Source organism: Megalops cyprinoides, chromosome 3 (assembly GCF_013368585.1).
Source record: "Megalops cyprinoides isolate fMegCyp1 chromosome 3, fMegCyp1.pri, whole genome shotgun sequence".
Lineage (NCBI taxonomy): Eukaryota > Metazoa > Chordata > Actinopteri > Elopiformes > Megalopidae > Megalops > Megalops cyprinoides.
Window position 1 is genome coordinate 15,815,715 of NC_050585.1, and position 17,246 is coordinate 15,832,960.

Here is a 17,246-nt window from a genome sequence, read left to right on the forward strand (position 1 = left end):
TTTTAGATTGGCTGCTTGGCGCAGCTCTGCAGAGGCCTTTCCTGTTCTGTTTCAGAGAGGCTATTACTCTCCGCTGTGCTGGCTGTTCCACTCTACCTTTCCAGTGACCCCAGCTCTAACTGTTCTGACAGAGCTTGGCTGCGACGTGTTGTTCTCTTAAAACGTTTTTGAACTCAGCTGTTCTCCCCCACCCCCATCTCCTCCTCTCTTGTCTGTCCTCTGAATGTAGCCGTACCTTTCTTCAGTCTTCCTTTTGGCCATAGATGCTTCTGTTTGAACAATCAGTGGGGGAATGATAGTGGGGGGATGGGGGGGGGCATTGGGGGGCAGACTTGCAGAGGCAGGGTTGGGGGGGCAGAGATGAAGTGATGGAGAGAGGGAAGGAGGGAGATTGTTTGTGTTGTTGTTGGCAGAGAGAGACTCGGATGGAGAGCCACATGTGGAAACGATCAGCGAAGAAATACTTCCTGATAACATCACCAGGGTCCAGTGCAGCTCAGAAAGTGAGCCAGGGCCTCACGACACAGGCAGATTGCACCCCAACTCACACTGTGGCACCACTGCAGAATTCACAACATGGCAGAGGCAAAGCATTCTGCTGAAAACTTACTGTGTTTGCAAACTGGATGCTTCTCATTTTCCCAGGTATCACTGGCAGCTGAAGCAACAGAGAAAAAATAACTGCACACTGATTTCTGCTATTACTGAAACACAGTGTTCCCCTCTCTCTTTCTCACACACAGACACACACAGAAACGCTCACACATTCTTGCTGCAATTATCAGCTTGTTTTTCGGTCTGTTTGCAGCACTCTTCCCCTTTTTTCCTGTCAGAGGGGTTTTCTTGTTCTCTCGTTTCGTGAGAGTCAGAGAGGGAAAGAGGGCAGGACTGACAAATACAGAAAGACTGGGACAGAGAGAAGGAGATAGAGAGGGACAGATCGGTGCCTGTGTATGTCTCTGTTCCTCAGACGTGCCCAGATGCTCAGAATGCTGAGGCTTCCAAACATTTCTGCTCTCCTAACAAGTTTTTCCAATAAACCCCAGATTCTCTGCATTCTCGGGCATTCTCGGGCACCCCCTCCTCCCTCCCCAGTTCACACAGCTGTCCAGGGTGCCCTCGCAGCCCCTGCATGTCCGAAAAGCCTGGTCCTATCACAGCCACATCCATCTGGCCTGCCCCTGTCTGTGCCACCCACCCCCATGCAACCCCGGGACAGGCGTTGTTGTTTTGCCTGCTCCATCTAATCCCATTTCTCGACTAATTCATCAGCTAAAAATGAAATCGCTGATTCTCTGGTTCTGTGATAAGAGGACCTTGTGTGACACAAGATTGCGTGTGCAGCTCCAGCCATACCACAGACTTGGCCCCCACTGCCTCTCTGCTCACCAATTTGCTCTGAGGAGATGGACCGGGGCAAGGGATAGGCTGGTGTCCTGTACTGGGAGAGAACTACAACAGGTTGCTCCGCACCACAGGAATGATTGGAATGAGCACCTTGTGAAGCATCCAAACTCCAACACAGTGCCATGGAAATGTAATGGCATTCAGAGGCAGGTGTGAGGAAAGGTCAAGCAGGGTTATCTCACCCTGTGTGCCCAAGTAACTGTGTAACTATTGGGATGTTGTGTTGCAGCCCCAGATTCCCCACCGGAGAACATTACTGCAGTTTTGAATGGGACGGAGGTGACAGTGAGCTGGACAGAGCCGTCGGGAAAACTGAACGGTCAGCTACTGGGATATAAACTGGAGTACAGTACCCCCAACATAACTCAGGTAACACACACTAATGTGCTATTGTTATTCAGGGCACTGTAAAATTTTCGTCTGTCAATTTCACTGTAAAATTTTGCTCATATTAAATGAATTGTGAAGTCTTCTCTGCACATCCAGTTTGACCATCCCAATGTGAACAAGGCACTGTGTCAGATATTCAAATTGAGAGATTGATATTGCCAACACCAGTGTAATGGTTCTGGGGCATTTAGTCATACCACAGACTGCACAGAAGTGTGAACGCACAGACAGATGCGGATGTGTTCTTTTTGACTCAGGTTATGCTGGATGTGGGCTTGTCCACAGAGCTGTTCATCAACCTGTCTGCCCCTGTGTCCAACGTGTCTCTGCGGGTGTGTGCCTACACAGGGGCGGGGCCTGGACCCTGGAGCCACACCCACTTTCTCACACAGCCAGGTGAACGAGAGGAGGAAAGGAGGGGTGTTGAGAGAGAGGGGGGGTAGAGAGGGGTGTGGAGAGGGGAGGGAGGGGGGCTGGTAGGGATGGAAGGGAGGAATTAAAAATGAAAAGCTGTAGCTTAGTTTTAGTGATAATAACACAGCTCTTTTTGTCCTACCGCAGTGGAAGAGCCTCAGTCCAGAGGTATGTGCCTGTCACAAATCCTCAAGATGCACGTGGATGTGCACGCACACAACCACATGCACATTAACACACTTACACATGGGTGCACATGCACGCATACACTCACCGCATGCTCCCACACACACATACACAGGCCATGCAGGACTGACAGGGGGAAGTGATGTCACAGCACCATATTTCTGAATTCAGATGTGTTCCTTCTCCTTTTTATTTCTAGTGTAGCGTCTCAGTGCATGTGATGGCATGTATTTGTGTGCCTGCACATTTCCTGAAGTAAGACAAGTGAGGAGGACAGAACAGAGGAGGAGAAGAAAGGGACACGGGGGCAGAGGGTTCAGTCAGCAGTTGGACAGACATGTCATAAATATTTATATTAAACAGCAGTGCCACATCGCTTTTTGCTTAGTCTGAGCTCACTGTTAAAAGAGCCAGATCCAAAATGAATAGCTACTAAAGAGACTGTTGGCCACCAAGAGAGAGGAGAGAAAGACAGATGATGGGGAAAATAAAGGACAGAGAGATGAGATGATCATGAGAATGAGAATTAACGAACGCTGCAGAAGAGAGAGAAAGAGTGGGGAGAAAAAAAGAGCGAGGGATCAAGTGAACGAGTGAGTGTGTAATAGTGACACACCCAACAGCACATCTGGACAGCTGAGGTCATTGCACTGCGCTCCTTTAGTACAATAATAACAGCACACACTGCAGTCCCACGCTGCATAAACCGAATTCGTCAGCCGTGGCTCTCTCTCGGGGCCTTTTTCTACTTTGTTTAACTCCGAAGCCACATCTTTCGCCTTGACCATTTCATCCACTTTCTGTCCCATCGCCACCCCCTCTTTCCCCCCGTGTTAACCTCATGTGCCCGGCAGTAACCGCTCTAACTGAAACTTCACTTCCCTGTAATTTTTTCCCTTCCCTCCTGCTCTGTGTGCATGGAGTGACCCCGTGCTCTGCAGTTACCTCTCACCCTGTATGTGTTGTCAGTATTGGTGTCGGGCAAAGTGAATTTCCCTGCCCACACGCCCCGCTCCGTTCTCTCTTTTCAGGTCTCTCCTTCCTCCCCGCGTTTTCCTGGCACTGGTGGTACGTGGTCATGGCGATCGCCGTTGCCGTGGCATTGATGGTGCTGACCGCCGTGTACGTGGCCAGACTGCGGCGCAAGGAGACTCGGTTCGGGTGCGTAGGCAGGCTGCAAACGCTGCCATGAGATGGAGGACCACATGGAGCAGAGCACCATTTTAAGACTCCATTTCCTTCCTCATCATCAGATTTGATGTTTATTTTGTTTCGACTTAATGCCACACCCAGTTTATTGGGTTTGTTGAAGTGTTGGGGTTCATGTTGATTTGTGCAACAACATTTTAGTTCATGCATGTATTTTAGTCTCTGGGTATATGTGCCCATAAAGAGCATTCACAGTGTGTCTGGATGTGTGTTTGGTTAACTCTGTATTGATGAAGCTGTATTGGTGTGTGTGGGTGCTGACCTATGTGTCTGTCTCTCAGAGAGGCGTTTCAGCCGATGATGGATGGCGGTGAGTTGGTGGTGAGGTACCGCGCACGACGCTCCTATAGCCGCCGATCTACAGAGGCCACATGTAAGTGCTTCTGAACACGCACAAATAGGCCTCTCATGCACAGGAACTGTACACAGAGCTTCCCTTTACGAGCATCAAAATTCACGCTCACTGATCTGTATATAGTGTATATAGTACCTTGTATTTTCAGACCTGTATTTAGAACACATTTATAAGCCTTTTATGCAGACCTCACGTTTTACAATCCAGTGTGTGTACTGTGAGTGTCATTTACACACCTGCACATACAGTTTACACACCCTTGCACATATATCCTAACAGGTATGTACACCAGGTAATGAAAACCAGTTTCCTTTAACAACGAGTCTAATTCCTCACAACAGATGTAATCAAACAGGTTTATCCTTGCAGTATGCTGGAAGCAACCAGACGTCCTGGCACATGCGACTCAGTGACACCCATCAGACAGCCCACTGATAATGCACCAGCAGCAGCCAACACACATACACAAGTTCACTTATGTCATATGATATTGCCCTCAGTGGAATTGGCTCCGCATGGTTTCACAGTATATAAAGCAATTATGGAAGTATGCTCATTCAGAGATGATGTGTTTATTGAAGATGGTCTAGATAGGAAGTCTGGTATGAGCACTACAGCAGCGCTTGTTGATGTCTTGTCATGGACAGTGCACCATTTCCATGGCATTCATTTCTGTCTGAATTAGCGCTGCTGTCTCTCTCTCTCTCTCTCTCTTCCTCTCTCTCTCTCTCTCACACACACACACACACACACACACAGACGCACACATACACACACGTACGCATTTGCCCATCCGTGAGTGTCGTGTTTCAAAAAGCCATCGGCAGACTACTTTTAGCAGTCACTCCTGTCACACATCCCTTCTCAGGAACTCTCCATCACGTCTCAACCTGCAGGAACAATGGGGGACAGGGGAGAGCGTGTGTGTGTGTGCGTGTGTGCAGCAGAATGGTTAAATGTTAAAAAGGAGGAAAATAGGAAAGTGAGGCAAGAGGCTGGGAGTTTGTCCAGTTGTAAAAGAGCTCCTCGTGCACTGATATAAATCATCGAGTGAAGGCGTCTCTGCATTACGTATTCACATGCCTCAGGGCCGAACAGCTCCTGGTCCAGTTTCGAGGCCTGAAAACAGCTGCAGAGAGAGAGAGCTCCCGATTGCTCAATGTTTACGCCGTAGCGGTGGACCCCAGATGTTCAAGCATCACAGTTCTTGGAGCGGTTGCCCCTCTTAGCAAACACTGACCGCATCAGCAGGCCGAGCGCACCACAGCGAACGGCCAGGAGGGAGGGACCAACGCGCCGTCTAGACCGAGTCAGTGCTCGCGACCTCATTTCCTGTTGTGCTTCCAAAACTCCAGCAAAGAGTGATGTCATGTGTTTCTGGATGGGGATAGCACCGCAGTGATGTCGCACAGAGAGGACACACCCTTTGGGTTCACAGGGGGCTATAAAGGGTGGGGGGGGGGCAGGCTATGATAAGCCCTCTGGTTTGCATTACCTGGAGTACAATAGCTGGACACGTGAGAGAGGGTTTATAGAGAGAGAGTTTAGGTCTGTTTTTGCTCTGGCTTGTGTTTGCTGGCAATGCTTCTTGGTCTCTTTGAAATGCAACACTGTTATTATACAGTATTGCAAAACTATTAAAGATACAATTATAGATGCCATAATCATACTCCTCAGACTAGCTTATGTGCCTCCCCTGCTTCTCTCAGCCTCTACTGTGAATAGTCTGTGTGTGTTTGTACTTATTAAAGAATCCATTTCCTCAGTCGATGGTCATTATTTTTTTCTAATAATAATAGAATCCCTCTTTATAATCACCATGAAATAACTGCTGATGTATCATTCATTTCATTTAGTCTCCCTGTCTGAGATTGTGAGAGAACGGAGATCTCTCCCTGAGGTAAAACCCTTATTTAGACAGATATAAATGCAGAGTCATACAGTGTTTGGAGGGGACTGAACTATTCAACCCTGCAGAATTTTTCATTCAATCTGGCTAATAAAGATGCTATTCATTGCTTGTGGTGCGCATCTTCATATGGCATATTGAGGACAGGCAAGAATAATAGAAAAAAAGAGTAGGCCTACTGAAAATGAGAAGGGCCTGGTGGACTGGACTCGTGCTTAGTGAAGTGGGACCAATGAAGGAGCAACAGAGGGGTGGAGGCATAGAGGAAAGTTTTCATGCTGGTGGAGCTCAGGGAAGGGTCTGACTATAAAAAGCCTATGGACACAGGAATCCAGAGCTGGGAAAAGTAGGGAAAATGGACACCATGGCAAGTTACTGATTATAGTGGGGGCACTGTAAATGTTTATGTTAGGGCACAGCATATGATCTGTCAGTGTGTGTTGTGTGGTGAGAGTGGTGTTGTTGTTAGGGTAGCTGGGATTCAAGATGGCAGGTTCAATCACAGATGGGTGCTTGCTGATATGCCTTATAACTTCAGTTCCTCCAGTGAGTATCCTGCTGCATAGATAGAGTAATAGCTCATACTGCTACAGATAACAGTAAAAATGTTCAGTGTGCATGTCACCCTTGAGAGGGGCGCCTGCTGTGCTGCTAATGTGAGGCACATGTGTGAGGGTGACGCTCTCTCACGCTCTGTCTCCACAGTGAACAGTCTGGTGATCAGTGACGAGCTGAAGCAGATGCTGCAGGATGTGATGGTGGACAGACACAAGCTGACCCTGGGCAAGACGCTGGGTGAAGGTGAGACCCCGCGGCACCAACCCCTCCAACCCCGTAACCCCAGTCAGGTCGCCTCACGTCCTCTTAAGGTCTGACATTGCGTGTGTGTGTGTGTGTGTGTGTGTGTGTGTGTGTGTGTCTCTGCAGGTGAGTTTGGCTCGGTGATGGAAGGACTCCTGACCCAGGAAGACTTTGTGCTCAAAGTGGCTGTCAAAACTATGAAAAGTGAGTGTGCGCGCTGCTGGATCGAGTTTCGTGTGGACACCATCAAAGCCCATTTCAGCTCTCCTTTCCTCACCCATGTGTTGTTTGTCAGGTCATGTATACGTGCCTTTACAGAATAGCAGCACATGTTGAAGTAGCCTATAAATGCCGGTATTTGCATAAAAATAGCGGAAAATGTCGTGTTTATAATATTCCTACTTTTATGTCATTTTATGGATTTTAGCATATTATTTAAAAGAGATTTAAAATATAGCTTGGACATTCTACATGCAAAGAATTATATATATGAACAATGAAACAGCTGATATACTGTACTTGTAAAACCACACATATGTATATTTTTTTGTTAGTTTCTTGTTTTAATTCATGTTTTATGCCTCAACTTACATTAATATTTTTGTAAAGGTCTGTCTGCATGTACATGTGCACACATGAGTCAGTTAACTCTCTCCTCTTTCTGCCTTTCTCTGTCCATCTCTTCACCAGTTGCCATCTGCACTCGCAGTGAGATGGAGGACTTCCTCCGAGAAGCAGCCTGCATGAAGGAGTTCGACCACCCCAACGTTATGAGACTCGTAGGTGAGACAGGGCCCAGGTGCCCATGCAGGGGAAACAGTTTTGCATCACAAAGAGATTTATCTTCTTAGGAACTCTGGAAATGGCAGGCGGCAGATGAGTAACCACTCACTGATGTCCCACCCAGATTTAAAGACCTCCTTGTCAACCTGTCCCGTTTCCCTCTGCGCTCAGGTGTGTGTCTGCAGACGGTGGAGAGCGAGGGCTACCCCTCCCCTGTGGTCATCCTGCCCTTCATGAAGCACGGAGACCTGCACAGCTACCTGCTCTACTCCAGGCTGGGCGACTGCCCTCTGGTCAGTGCACTGTGCTGTGAATGAGTTCGTGAGCGTAACTGCAAGCGTTACGCCTATGATACATGGATCAAAGTCACGTTAACTGAAGTTCCAAACTTTTAGACAATCCCCACGCTATCAACAAAGCCATCCTGTCATCCCATCAAAACCCACTCACCACCTCCCTCTTGTGTTAGGTGTTCATGGCATCCCTCCTCCACCCTATTACCCCGTAATGTCTATTGCCATGTTTATTGTCCAATACAAGGGGTCAAAAAACTTGGCCCACGGTAAGGTGCGACCCCTTCCTCGGACTTCAAGCCAAAGATCTCTACCCCTATCCCCTCATCATCAGCAATGCCCCTTATTGTATTAAAATTCATACCTACTAAATAAAATATTTATTAATTCATTCATACCTTTACACATGCATTGTCCGCATGCTCTGATTAACAGCCGCAGACTGCCTTACAGACATTTTCAAATACACAGAATAACAAGAAATTAGATGGCAACACAAAAAATGCTTTGCCGTATTTTTTCAATATTCCGATTAGGGCTTGCAGTTTTTCATGGTTAATCACAATGTTAGCACAAATCGGAACTTTGCAAAGTTATTCATTTCACACACTTGGAGGCACACACACTTGGAGTTGGAGTCTGCTCCCAGAGGGTTTGCTTTAACTTCTGAAGTGTTTTTTTGTAGTTGCTCCCATAAGGACTTATTTTCAGACGTGTCATAATTGCACATCAGAAGTTGTGCAAGGCATCTTCACTTCCATGTGGCAGGAGGGTCACGCTCAGTCAAAGCACTCTGCATGTGAGCACAAAGTACTGTTGAAGGCTGTGCTACCTAAAGGCCGATTCTCCTTTTTTAATTCAATGCAGATTAATTTTTTAATGTTGAATGTTTTTGTCCTTTTTTGCAACAGTAGGCTAATGTTGCTGCACAATATTTGGCATACACAATCCGGTACCTTCAAAGTATAGGTTCCATATGGATAATGATTATCTGACAGTTGATTGAAACACTACGTAATAGCATGAAACTATGAAACTATTTAACTCAGTGTCAATGAGGGGACCTCATATTGTCAGCCATAAAAACCCAAATACTGCTAGGCTTAAATGTATATACGGAGTGTCATTTTGTACAACCAGTTAAAATACTGTAGTCCCTCACCCCCATACATTCACACAGACCTCTGCTCAACAGTCAGGGAACATACTGTACTGGCTCCTCGCCACACACAGTAACTATTTAAGTCATAATTTATGAACAAATATCCTCTGACTTCAGACCTCTGGAGAGCAGGATTACAGCTCCCTCTGTTGGAGAAAATGGCAATTCCAACTCTGAGGAGCATTCTAACACTTGCTCTGTCTCTTTCTACTTTCCAGTACCTGCCTTCACAGATGCTGGTCAAGTTCATGACAGACATTGCACGGGGCATGGAGTATTTAAGCAGCAAGAACTTCATCCACAGGGACCTGGCAGCCCGAAACTGCATGTGAGTAACCCCCCCCCCCTCCTTTCCTCTCTCAGATCTGTGCTCTGAGCCCCTTCCCTCACCCCTCACTCTCTGTGACCCAGGCTGAATGAAAACATGACAGTGTGTGTGGCTGACTTTGGCCTCTCCAAGAAGATCTACAACGGAGACTACTACAGGCAGGGCCGCATCTCCAAGATGCCGGTCAAATGGATCGCCATTGAGAGCCTCGCAGACAGGGTGTACACCACCAAGAGCGATGTGGTGAGTGTGAATGTGTGCGTATGTGTGTGCATGTGTACTGTATGTGTCTATGTTTGCTCATCTTGAACCAAAACCAAAACTTTTTATGTGAGCTAGATAGCCCAGATCATATACCACGACCTCCCCCAGTGGATGCTTAGAGCTAGTCAAGGTTGGTGTATATGTGGAAGACTGTTTTTGTATGTCTGAGAGGTACACCTGGAAGCCATGGTTGATTTCTGATTCTTCCCATCTCCCTCAGTGGTCCTTTGGAGTAACGATGTGGGAGATAGCCACTAGGGGGCAGACACCCTATCCCGGGGTAGAGAACAGCGAGATCTACGACTACCTTAGACAGGGCAACCGCCTCAAACAGCCGCCCGACTGCCTGGACAGCATGTGAGTGCCTGGTTACCTGGATATGAGTCATGCTGCAGCCAGCAAACCAAGTACCGAGTACCAAGCCGTTAGACATACCAAGCTCTCACCAACTCAAAGGCCCTTAGAAGAATAAATAAACACTGGTACTTTCCTTGGGTTTTACTTTTTCATAGAAGAGATTGATTTTTACAGTCTTTATTGAGACACCCATAAAGTACCTGCTGTTCTTGAGGTGGAGTATTAGAGGATATTATTTTTTCTCTAGTGGTTTCATAGCATTGTTGTGATTATTGTACAACTCCCTGAAGGTAAATGTCTTTCTTTGCTTCTGTCTCCATAACAGCTACTCCCTAATGTTCTCCTGCTGGCTGCTGAGCCCTAAGGACAGGCCAGCGTTCGAGACACTGCGCTGTGAGCTGGAGAAGGCCCTGGAGGAGCTGCCCGACTCCTTGGAGGCTGACGAGATTCTCTATGTCAACATGGAGGAACCGGGGTCGGAGATGGGTGCTGTGGGTGGCCGGGACCCCCCTCCGCCTCCCCCGCCCTTCTCCCTGAAGGCCTTTGACTCAGTGGCCACGGCCGAGGTGCACCACCCTGGCCGCTACGTCCTCTGCCCCCAGCACGAGGTCCAGAGGCCATTCACGGACTCCCTGGAGAGCCTCAACCTCATCGCCTCCTCTTCTACCCCCACCCTGCTCCTGCAGCCCTCCCCCTGCTCCACCCCCCTGCCGGAAGACCACACCGAGGACCGGAACAGGGGGTCCAAGAAGGTCCCCTGGCACTGACGGCATCCCCTCATCACGGGCTTGATGCATAACCGAGGGTGGGGCTATTGAGCACGGTTCATCCACTTTGAAAAAGTGCAGGAGGAAGAACTGAACATCATTCTGGAGCTCTTCCACACAAAAATCTCTAGGCTGACTCAGCCGTGAGACTAAGCCCATTGCAACATTCTCATTGATAAGCCCGTGCGCCCACTCAAAACAACACTCTCACCTATCACAATGCTGGACTTGTTCACATCAGTCTTAATCGTCCTCATTGCAATAGGGTATTGTCCCTCTTACTCCATTACATGCTGTATCAGTGCAGTGTGGGTAATGTAAATTGTTACAAGAATTGACCAAATGACCAAAATATATTTACAGACATTGACATTCCAGCATATATTTTTCAATCGAAAAGTGTCACATTTGTCATGATGGCCTGAGCTTTCTTAGCTGGGATTGGCTGTGACTCCAGTCTTCCAGGCCAGCACAAACAATATAAGTGAAGCAGTACCATACTGCCTACACCAGCCCCAAAGCACACACACTGCCAGCATGGCACTAGTCTAGAGCACAGTCACTTCAAAACTAGCACAGCCAATATCAGTGTGGGGTACTGAAAACCAGTACACCTCATATAACTGCAAAATTAAGCCAAACCCGTGCTACACCCGATTGGATCCAGCATACCAAAGCAGTGCGAGCAGCATGGGTAAACCCGACGGACAGTGCGTGATGTCACAGAACCACACCCCACTCTGCAGCCACAACAAATGAGGCACAGTGAATGGATGTACCCAGAACTGAGCTAAATAAAGCCTGTCTGAGACTGACCTATCGCAGTGGCGTACAGGTCATGTTGCCGTGAACACACCCAGTGTTCCCAGTCTGTTCCAGAGCTGATTCTGCAGCAGATATGGAGCTTTCTCACATCGACTCTCATTAAAGACTCGATTTGTGTGCACTCGCTTACTCGTTCTACCGTCAGTGTTTCTAGCAGCTGCGCTGTAGTGAAAGAGGATGGGTGCGTTACGGTACAACGGAGCAGGCCTGACATTTAACTCATCACAGCGCCAAAATCAGACATCCTCTGTGTCAAATCAACAATGTCTCCAAGGCGGAGCCGAGCAAAAAGACATGACGTCACAAAGAGAAAAAGGTGGAAAGGTGGAGGGAAGAGAAAGAGACAAGAGGAAAGAAGGACCAAGGAAAGGAAAATAAGGGAAAGGGGGAAAAGGGAGAGGAAGAGGGGAAACACTTTCAGATGTTGAAAAACCACCAAGAAGCGGACAGTATTGGTGAAGGAGCCTTGTGACCGTGCTTCCGAGTCAAGGTCAAAGGCCACCCTCCACTGTTTTGATTCAGATTGTAACCAAAGATATTGAACCATGTATGTTTGGCATTGAAAATCCTGACAATTACATGGAACAGTACATTTTGAAAACCCAACCCCTGAATAACTTCAATAACAAGCAGAACTGCTTATCCAGGCTATCCAGGAATGTGAAGCGTGTAACCTCTCAGATTAACGATCTCTGTTTCAGCTCAGGGTCCAGAGGAAGGCTGTGTTTTGCCGAGGGAGGGGAACTGCACAGCACTGAGGCGCTCACTTCTAGTCATGTCTGTGACAGCTCTGTAGGCGAACGTAGCAGTTGCAAACCTAATGCAGTAGCATTTCGAGAGGGTTATCCAGGGCTGGTTAATGTCACACAAAACACTGTTGGTAGCCAACAGAACAGTGACTAAAGCACAGTGTTACTGTTACTATAGTGTTACTATTTGTTCATCTTGTTTTCTACGTATAACCCTGAATTTGTATTTTTGCACTAATACAATTTCCCACATGAATGAAGTTGTACAGTATCTACGTGTTCATACATATATATTCATACGCCATTTGCTTTTCATGTAGCCGCTTAGGTCTTCTCGCATTAATTGTACTGTCGTTTTGTGTTTTTTCCTTTATGTCAGACAGAATGTGTACATTCCACAGCCAAGAGAGGAGAAGCTAATTGCTAAGGCTTTTAAAACTAATGTTATGCTAATGCTGAAGATAGCAGAGGAATACAGCTTGGAGTGGTGACAGGTAATTAGCAAGGGCTGACCCAAAGGGCCAGGCTATTTTAAACACACCACACCCCAGAGTCAAACTCTGCAGTTGTCTCTGCCAGCGGTACACTGCCATGGTTTTTAACAAGCCGAGTCTCCTCTCCCTCTGACAGTCTAAACGGGTTTATTTAGGCAGGACACTGAGACTGTCCAGTCACTTCTCTGAATGTGGAGAAGCAGGTTTACATACAGTGCACCCAAGGAGGTGTATTCCAGTGGACTGTAGTTTGAGAGAGGGCAGGAAAGAGAGAACATGCAATACCACAGGGGGGTGGCAGGGTTTTCTTTCAACCCAAAATCTGAAAAGAAGACCATGCTCTGTATATTTGCTTGTTTAGCTACTATTTGCTGGTCTACCTGCATTTTGCCAATTATCTCCTAAATCACATTTCCCTACTAACCACTTATTTGGAGTTATTATTTTACAGCCATCTTTGTGGATTTACAATGGACTGGTTATTAACAACTTTACAAAGAGCAGAAATACTAAGTGCAATACACAATGTGTTCATTTACATGTGAAAAACCAATCCTTGATGCTTGAGCAGGAAGACCAGCTGCAGTAAAACTACTATCACACATATACAGACTGTCTAAGAAAGTCATGCTTTGTAGGGTAAAGTGAATTATTACCATGTAATTGAATTGTGATTTATGATGTGAAAATACATATCTGAATCATGGCACTAATCTGGTTATTTGGAAATGTGTGTTTTATTAAAATAGCTGCAGATAGCATCATATTTTTGTTTTTGTAAAAAAAAGGCAAATAGGCTGAAGATTACCACAAATCATGATTTATGGCAGTGTAGCTTTAAGAAGTGCCCTTCAAAAGTGCCTCCAGGAAGCCAGTATTTTCTATTTGATTTGTGAAACAGAACAGTGTAGTGTTCAATGTAATCATTGTGCATCTCTGACTTGGAGAAAGCAGCACTTTGATTCACAGTAATGACTGTTGTTTGCGTACGCTGAAATGTTTTTTAAAGACTTTTGTATCAAATAAATTCATGTACAGATGCAAATTGTTGGGATGTATTTCTATGCTGTGGATCTATGTGTTTGCAGGCATATGTGCATATGCATAATCTACAATATCCCGTATTAGTGCAGACCCAATGAACATTAGCAGTGAACCATGATGTCTGTTTTAAAAATGAGATGAATGTGAGCCGAGCCTCTAGCACAACAGTAGTTTGATGATGCAAAGGAGGAAGAATGCAGCTTTCATTAGGAGTTAAGGGGAGTTAAGGAAGGGGTGGGGGTGTGGGCAAGAGATAGCAGGCACAGGGGTTGCGAGTTATTCAGAACTGAACGTAGGCCTGCGAGTTCCTCAGAAGTGAATGTAGGCCTGCAAGTTCCTCAGAAGTGACCATAGGAGAACAGAACATCCACCTGGATCTTCAGTGTGTTGATGTGAGCGAAGGGCTGGAATCGGTGGAAGTCGTTACACAGCTGCCCGTTCACAAACACCTCTGTGATTGCCGCAGCACGCTGAGATCTGGCACCCAGAGAGGGGAGAGTGGGGGGACAGCGAGTGTACATGCACAACGAGTCACTGAGGCCACAAGTGGTAAGGGCACTGCAATAGAGTTTTGAGAATAGGGCTTTGATCTGAACACCTCACAGTGACACAGACAAAACAGGCAGGTGGGTCAAAACTAACTACACGAACATAGCAATGTGAAGGAAAGAAATATATCCAAGCCTAAACAGACGGTTCACAAAACAGTCAGCTGCTCTCACTCACATTGAAGTGCCGCCCCTCCTGGAAAGGCTTGCGGTTGAGCTCCCTCTCCTCCTGCCCCCAGCTGCTCCCTTGGCAGCTGTTCTGCACCACCACGCCCTCCGAAACTGGAGGGTTCATGTGGAAGGCAATGTCCTGCAAGTTGCTGGCAAAACTGAAACACACATTGACACAGCCTGCTCACACACTCATGTCTGCGCCTGATGAAAGAATACGGCTTCACCTTTTAATCCTGTTTACAAAGGCAGGAATGGTATTTCATTTGGTGTCAAAACTCCATCTCAAACAACGCATCAGGAAATGCCCCCTTGTGTGAAGTCAGAATCATAGGTCACAGAAGGAAAGGAAGGCTGAGAGATGGATCGATACAGTACCTGACTGTTAGCAATGTATGAAAGTGATTTGCAGGTAGAAAATACTAAGTAAAGAGGACAATACAGTGATGGACAGATAGTGGCAGGAAGACAGATAAACCATTAAGTTCCGTATGGCAAAATTCCTCTGATGATGATAGTCCTTTTTGGGAACATTACCCCTGGGATGATGTCAGAGTAGGGCATGGCCTAAATGTAGAAAACACACATTGTCTCTATATTCTACGTCACGCAGGGAATGACTCCCTGGATGTAAACAGACATCCCCACTCTCAAACCTCCATAGATGGGTCCAATGTAGGGCACCTGCTGCACAGCTCATAAAACACACATGCTGTTATCACCAAGCACGCAACACAACATCCATTTTTACACAGCTAAATACTCTAGTACAAAACTCCAACACAGAGATCACATATTTAATGTCCACAGACTGACAAATTTAAAGACATATTCATAAAATAAAACATATTGCATTGGTATGCAAACACAATAATGAAGACCAGAATATACAGCAACACACCCAGGGTCCACACTAACCCATGCAGATAAATAGCAACAGACATTTTCAAAGCAGGGACGATCTCTTACACACTGCACTCATCAGGGATTGTACAGAACCCAGGCCACTATGCTACAGTGCAAAACTCAAAAGAAAATAGAAGGAGAGAGAGACAGGAATCAAGACAACATTGTACAGAGAGGAGGCGGAGAAAGTGTGAGAGAAATCAAACTCACAGGACTGTAGACAGGTTGGTACCCTGGAGAAGCTAGGAAAACCATGGTGAGTGTCACACTCAGATAGAGGGAGGGACAGATAGAAGCCAGACAGGCAGTGTGAGCCCTCCCAACTGTCCAGTTTTATACAACTCACACTGAGAAGGGCCAGAGCTTGGGTTAGGATAGCTGGGTGTGTTTGCATTGCATAGTGCGAGGGAGGGGGGTCCACATTGACAAAAGGGGGTGCACTCAGCTGAAGTAAGTTTGTGAATCATTGCACTATTCCTCTGTTAATGTGAGCTGATCCGTTTATGAGTAAAAGGGAGAGTATGATTTAAAAAAAAGAAAATGAGATGAAGCAATTTATAGAAAAATGATTAATGCTGGCACACTGTTGTAGCTCCATTATTATTTCCTTGTGAGGAAAATTTAGAAAAATGCAATGTTTCAGCCATTGTGGTCTGGGTTTATCAAATCCCAAAAGCCTTTCGTAAATGGTCTCCTCAGCACTCTGATTTTTTTCTTCAGTAATGTTGGGTCAAAACCAACAAAGATCACATAACAGACAACTGTCCATAGTGAAAACTGGGAAAAAATGTTGTGTGAATATAAATGTTAGGTATGTGTGGAGGTATTGTGAGGAGCTGGCTTGAGCTGATTGGTTTCCCTGCCATTGTAACAACTGCCTAAACTATCATTTCCATCAACACGGGTACATTAAGCTGCTGAGGTTTGTGTTACCTGAGCAAGACCTGAAGCATTCCGAATGCAAACCATTTAGGAATGAGAAGCAAAAGCACCTACTTCTCTCCCATCAAGGCAGCAAACGCGTGTCCTTCTTTTGACATTCTCTGGAGAAGAAAGGGGACACAGGACAGGAAGGGAGGAGCACTGGGACTGAAGCGAATGGGAGGTCTCAAACAAACGGATTTGTACCTGGAAGGTTGATTTAGGTGTGTCACTACCACTGTATTCTTGAATAAACGTGCTTAAACTGAACTGCATCGGTACAGTAGATGTGCAGACGTTCACATAGACAACACGTGAAATGTTGAATGATTATTAATTCATTCATTAATTCATTAATTCATTCATGTTACTAATAAAGGAGAATTTCACCTGTGAAAAACAGGAATAATACTTAAGCGCATAGCTGAGCTCCCCTTGTGGACCTTGTTGGTAGGGAAACTCATTCTGGCTGCTCACTCTCCACCATTACTCTACAGAACCTACACTCCACAAACACTGACAGCAGGTCCACAGGAGACGGCATGCAGTGCTTTTAAGGCACTCCAGAGGCATTCACAATTTCTTTCTTCAGTAATGTTGTATGTTCAGGTTTTTATGGGAGGAGTTTAAAGGCCAAAGATATAGTGCTGAGAAAAATGTGGGTGGAGGCCATGACTCATTGTGGAGAGGGGTGTAGCAGCAGGGCAGTACAGGAGGGGCGAGGACTTGTGCATCACTACAGGGGGGATCTTATCATCCCATACTATTATTCATGTAGGGGGTTAGATTACATTTAAAATACACTAAATCAACCAGATACTGCACTCCAAACCTCAAAATAATATAATCACAAGTGTCATTTCGATTTAAGAGAGTACTTCCCCACACGTGAACACAGCACCCCGCATAAAACAAGACAGACAGAAGAAAGAGACTTTAAAATATCGAAATAATTTTATTCTG

The 17,246-nt window shown here is 46.2% G+C and overlaps 1 protein-coding gene across 2 annotated transcripts in view; it reads left to right on the forward strand.

The window, feature by feature from the left end:
* The window catches only part of LOC118774852 (tyrosine-protein kinase receptor UFO-like), a 29,765-nt gene extending 16,468 nt beyond the window's left edge, over positions 1 to 13,297 (forward strand). The window contains exons 8-20 of one of the 2 annotated variants that reach the window (XM_036524399.1): positions 1,637 to 1,776; positions 2,055 to 2,193; positions 2,359 to 2,379; positions 3,429 to 3,558; positions 3,888 to 3,979; positions 6,576 to 6,671; positions 6,798 to 6,875; positions 7,362 to 7,454; positions 7,626 to 7,747; positions 9,128 to 9,237; positions 9,321 to 9,480; positions 9,722 to 9,858; positions 10,184 to 13,297. In XM_036524399.1, the coding sequence (XP_036380292.1) occupies positions 1,637 to 1,776; positions 2,055 to 2,193; positions 2,359 to 2,379; positions 3,429 to 3,558; positions 3,888 to 3,979; positions 6,576 to 6,671; positions 6,798 to 6,875; positions 7,362 to 7,454; positions 7,626 to 7,747; positions 9,128 to 9,237; positions 9,321 to 9,480; positions 9,722 to 9,858; positions 10,184 to 10,625 (1,760 nt within the window). In that variant the 3' untranslated portion in view covers positions 10,626 to 13,297. The remainder of the gene's footprint in view (positions 1 to 1,636; positions 1,777 to 2,054; positions 2,194 to 2,358; positions 2,380 to 3,428; positions 3,559 to 3,887; positions 3,980 to 6,575; positions 6,672 to 6,797; positions 6,876 to 7,361; positions 7,455 to 7,625; positions 7,748 to 9,127; positions 9,238 to 9,320; positions 9,481 to 9,721; positions 9,859 to 10,183) is intronic. The other variant, XM_036524400.1, reaches the window with a different exon arrangement.
* The last annotated feature ends 3,949 nt before the right edge of the window (positions 13,298 to 17,246 follow it).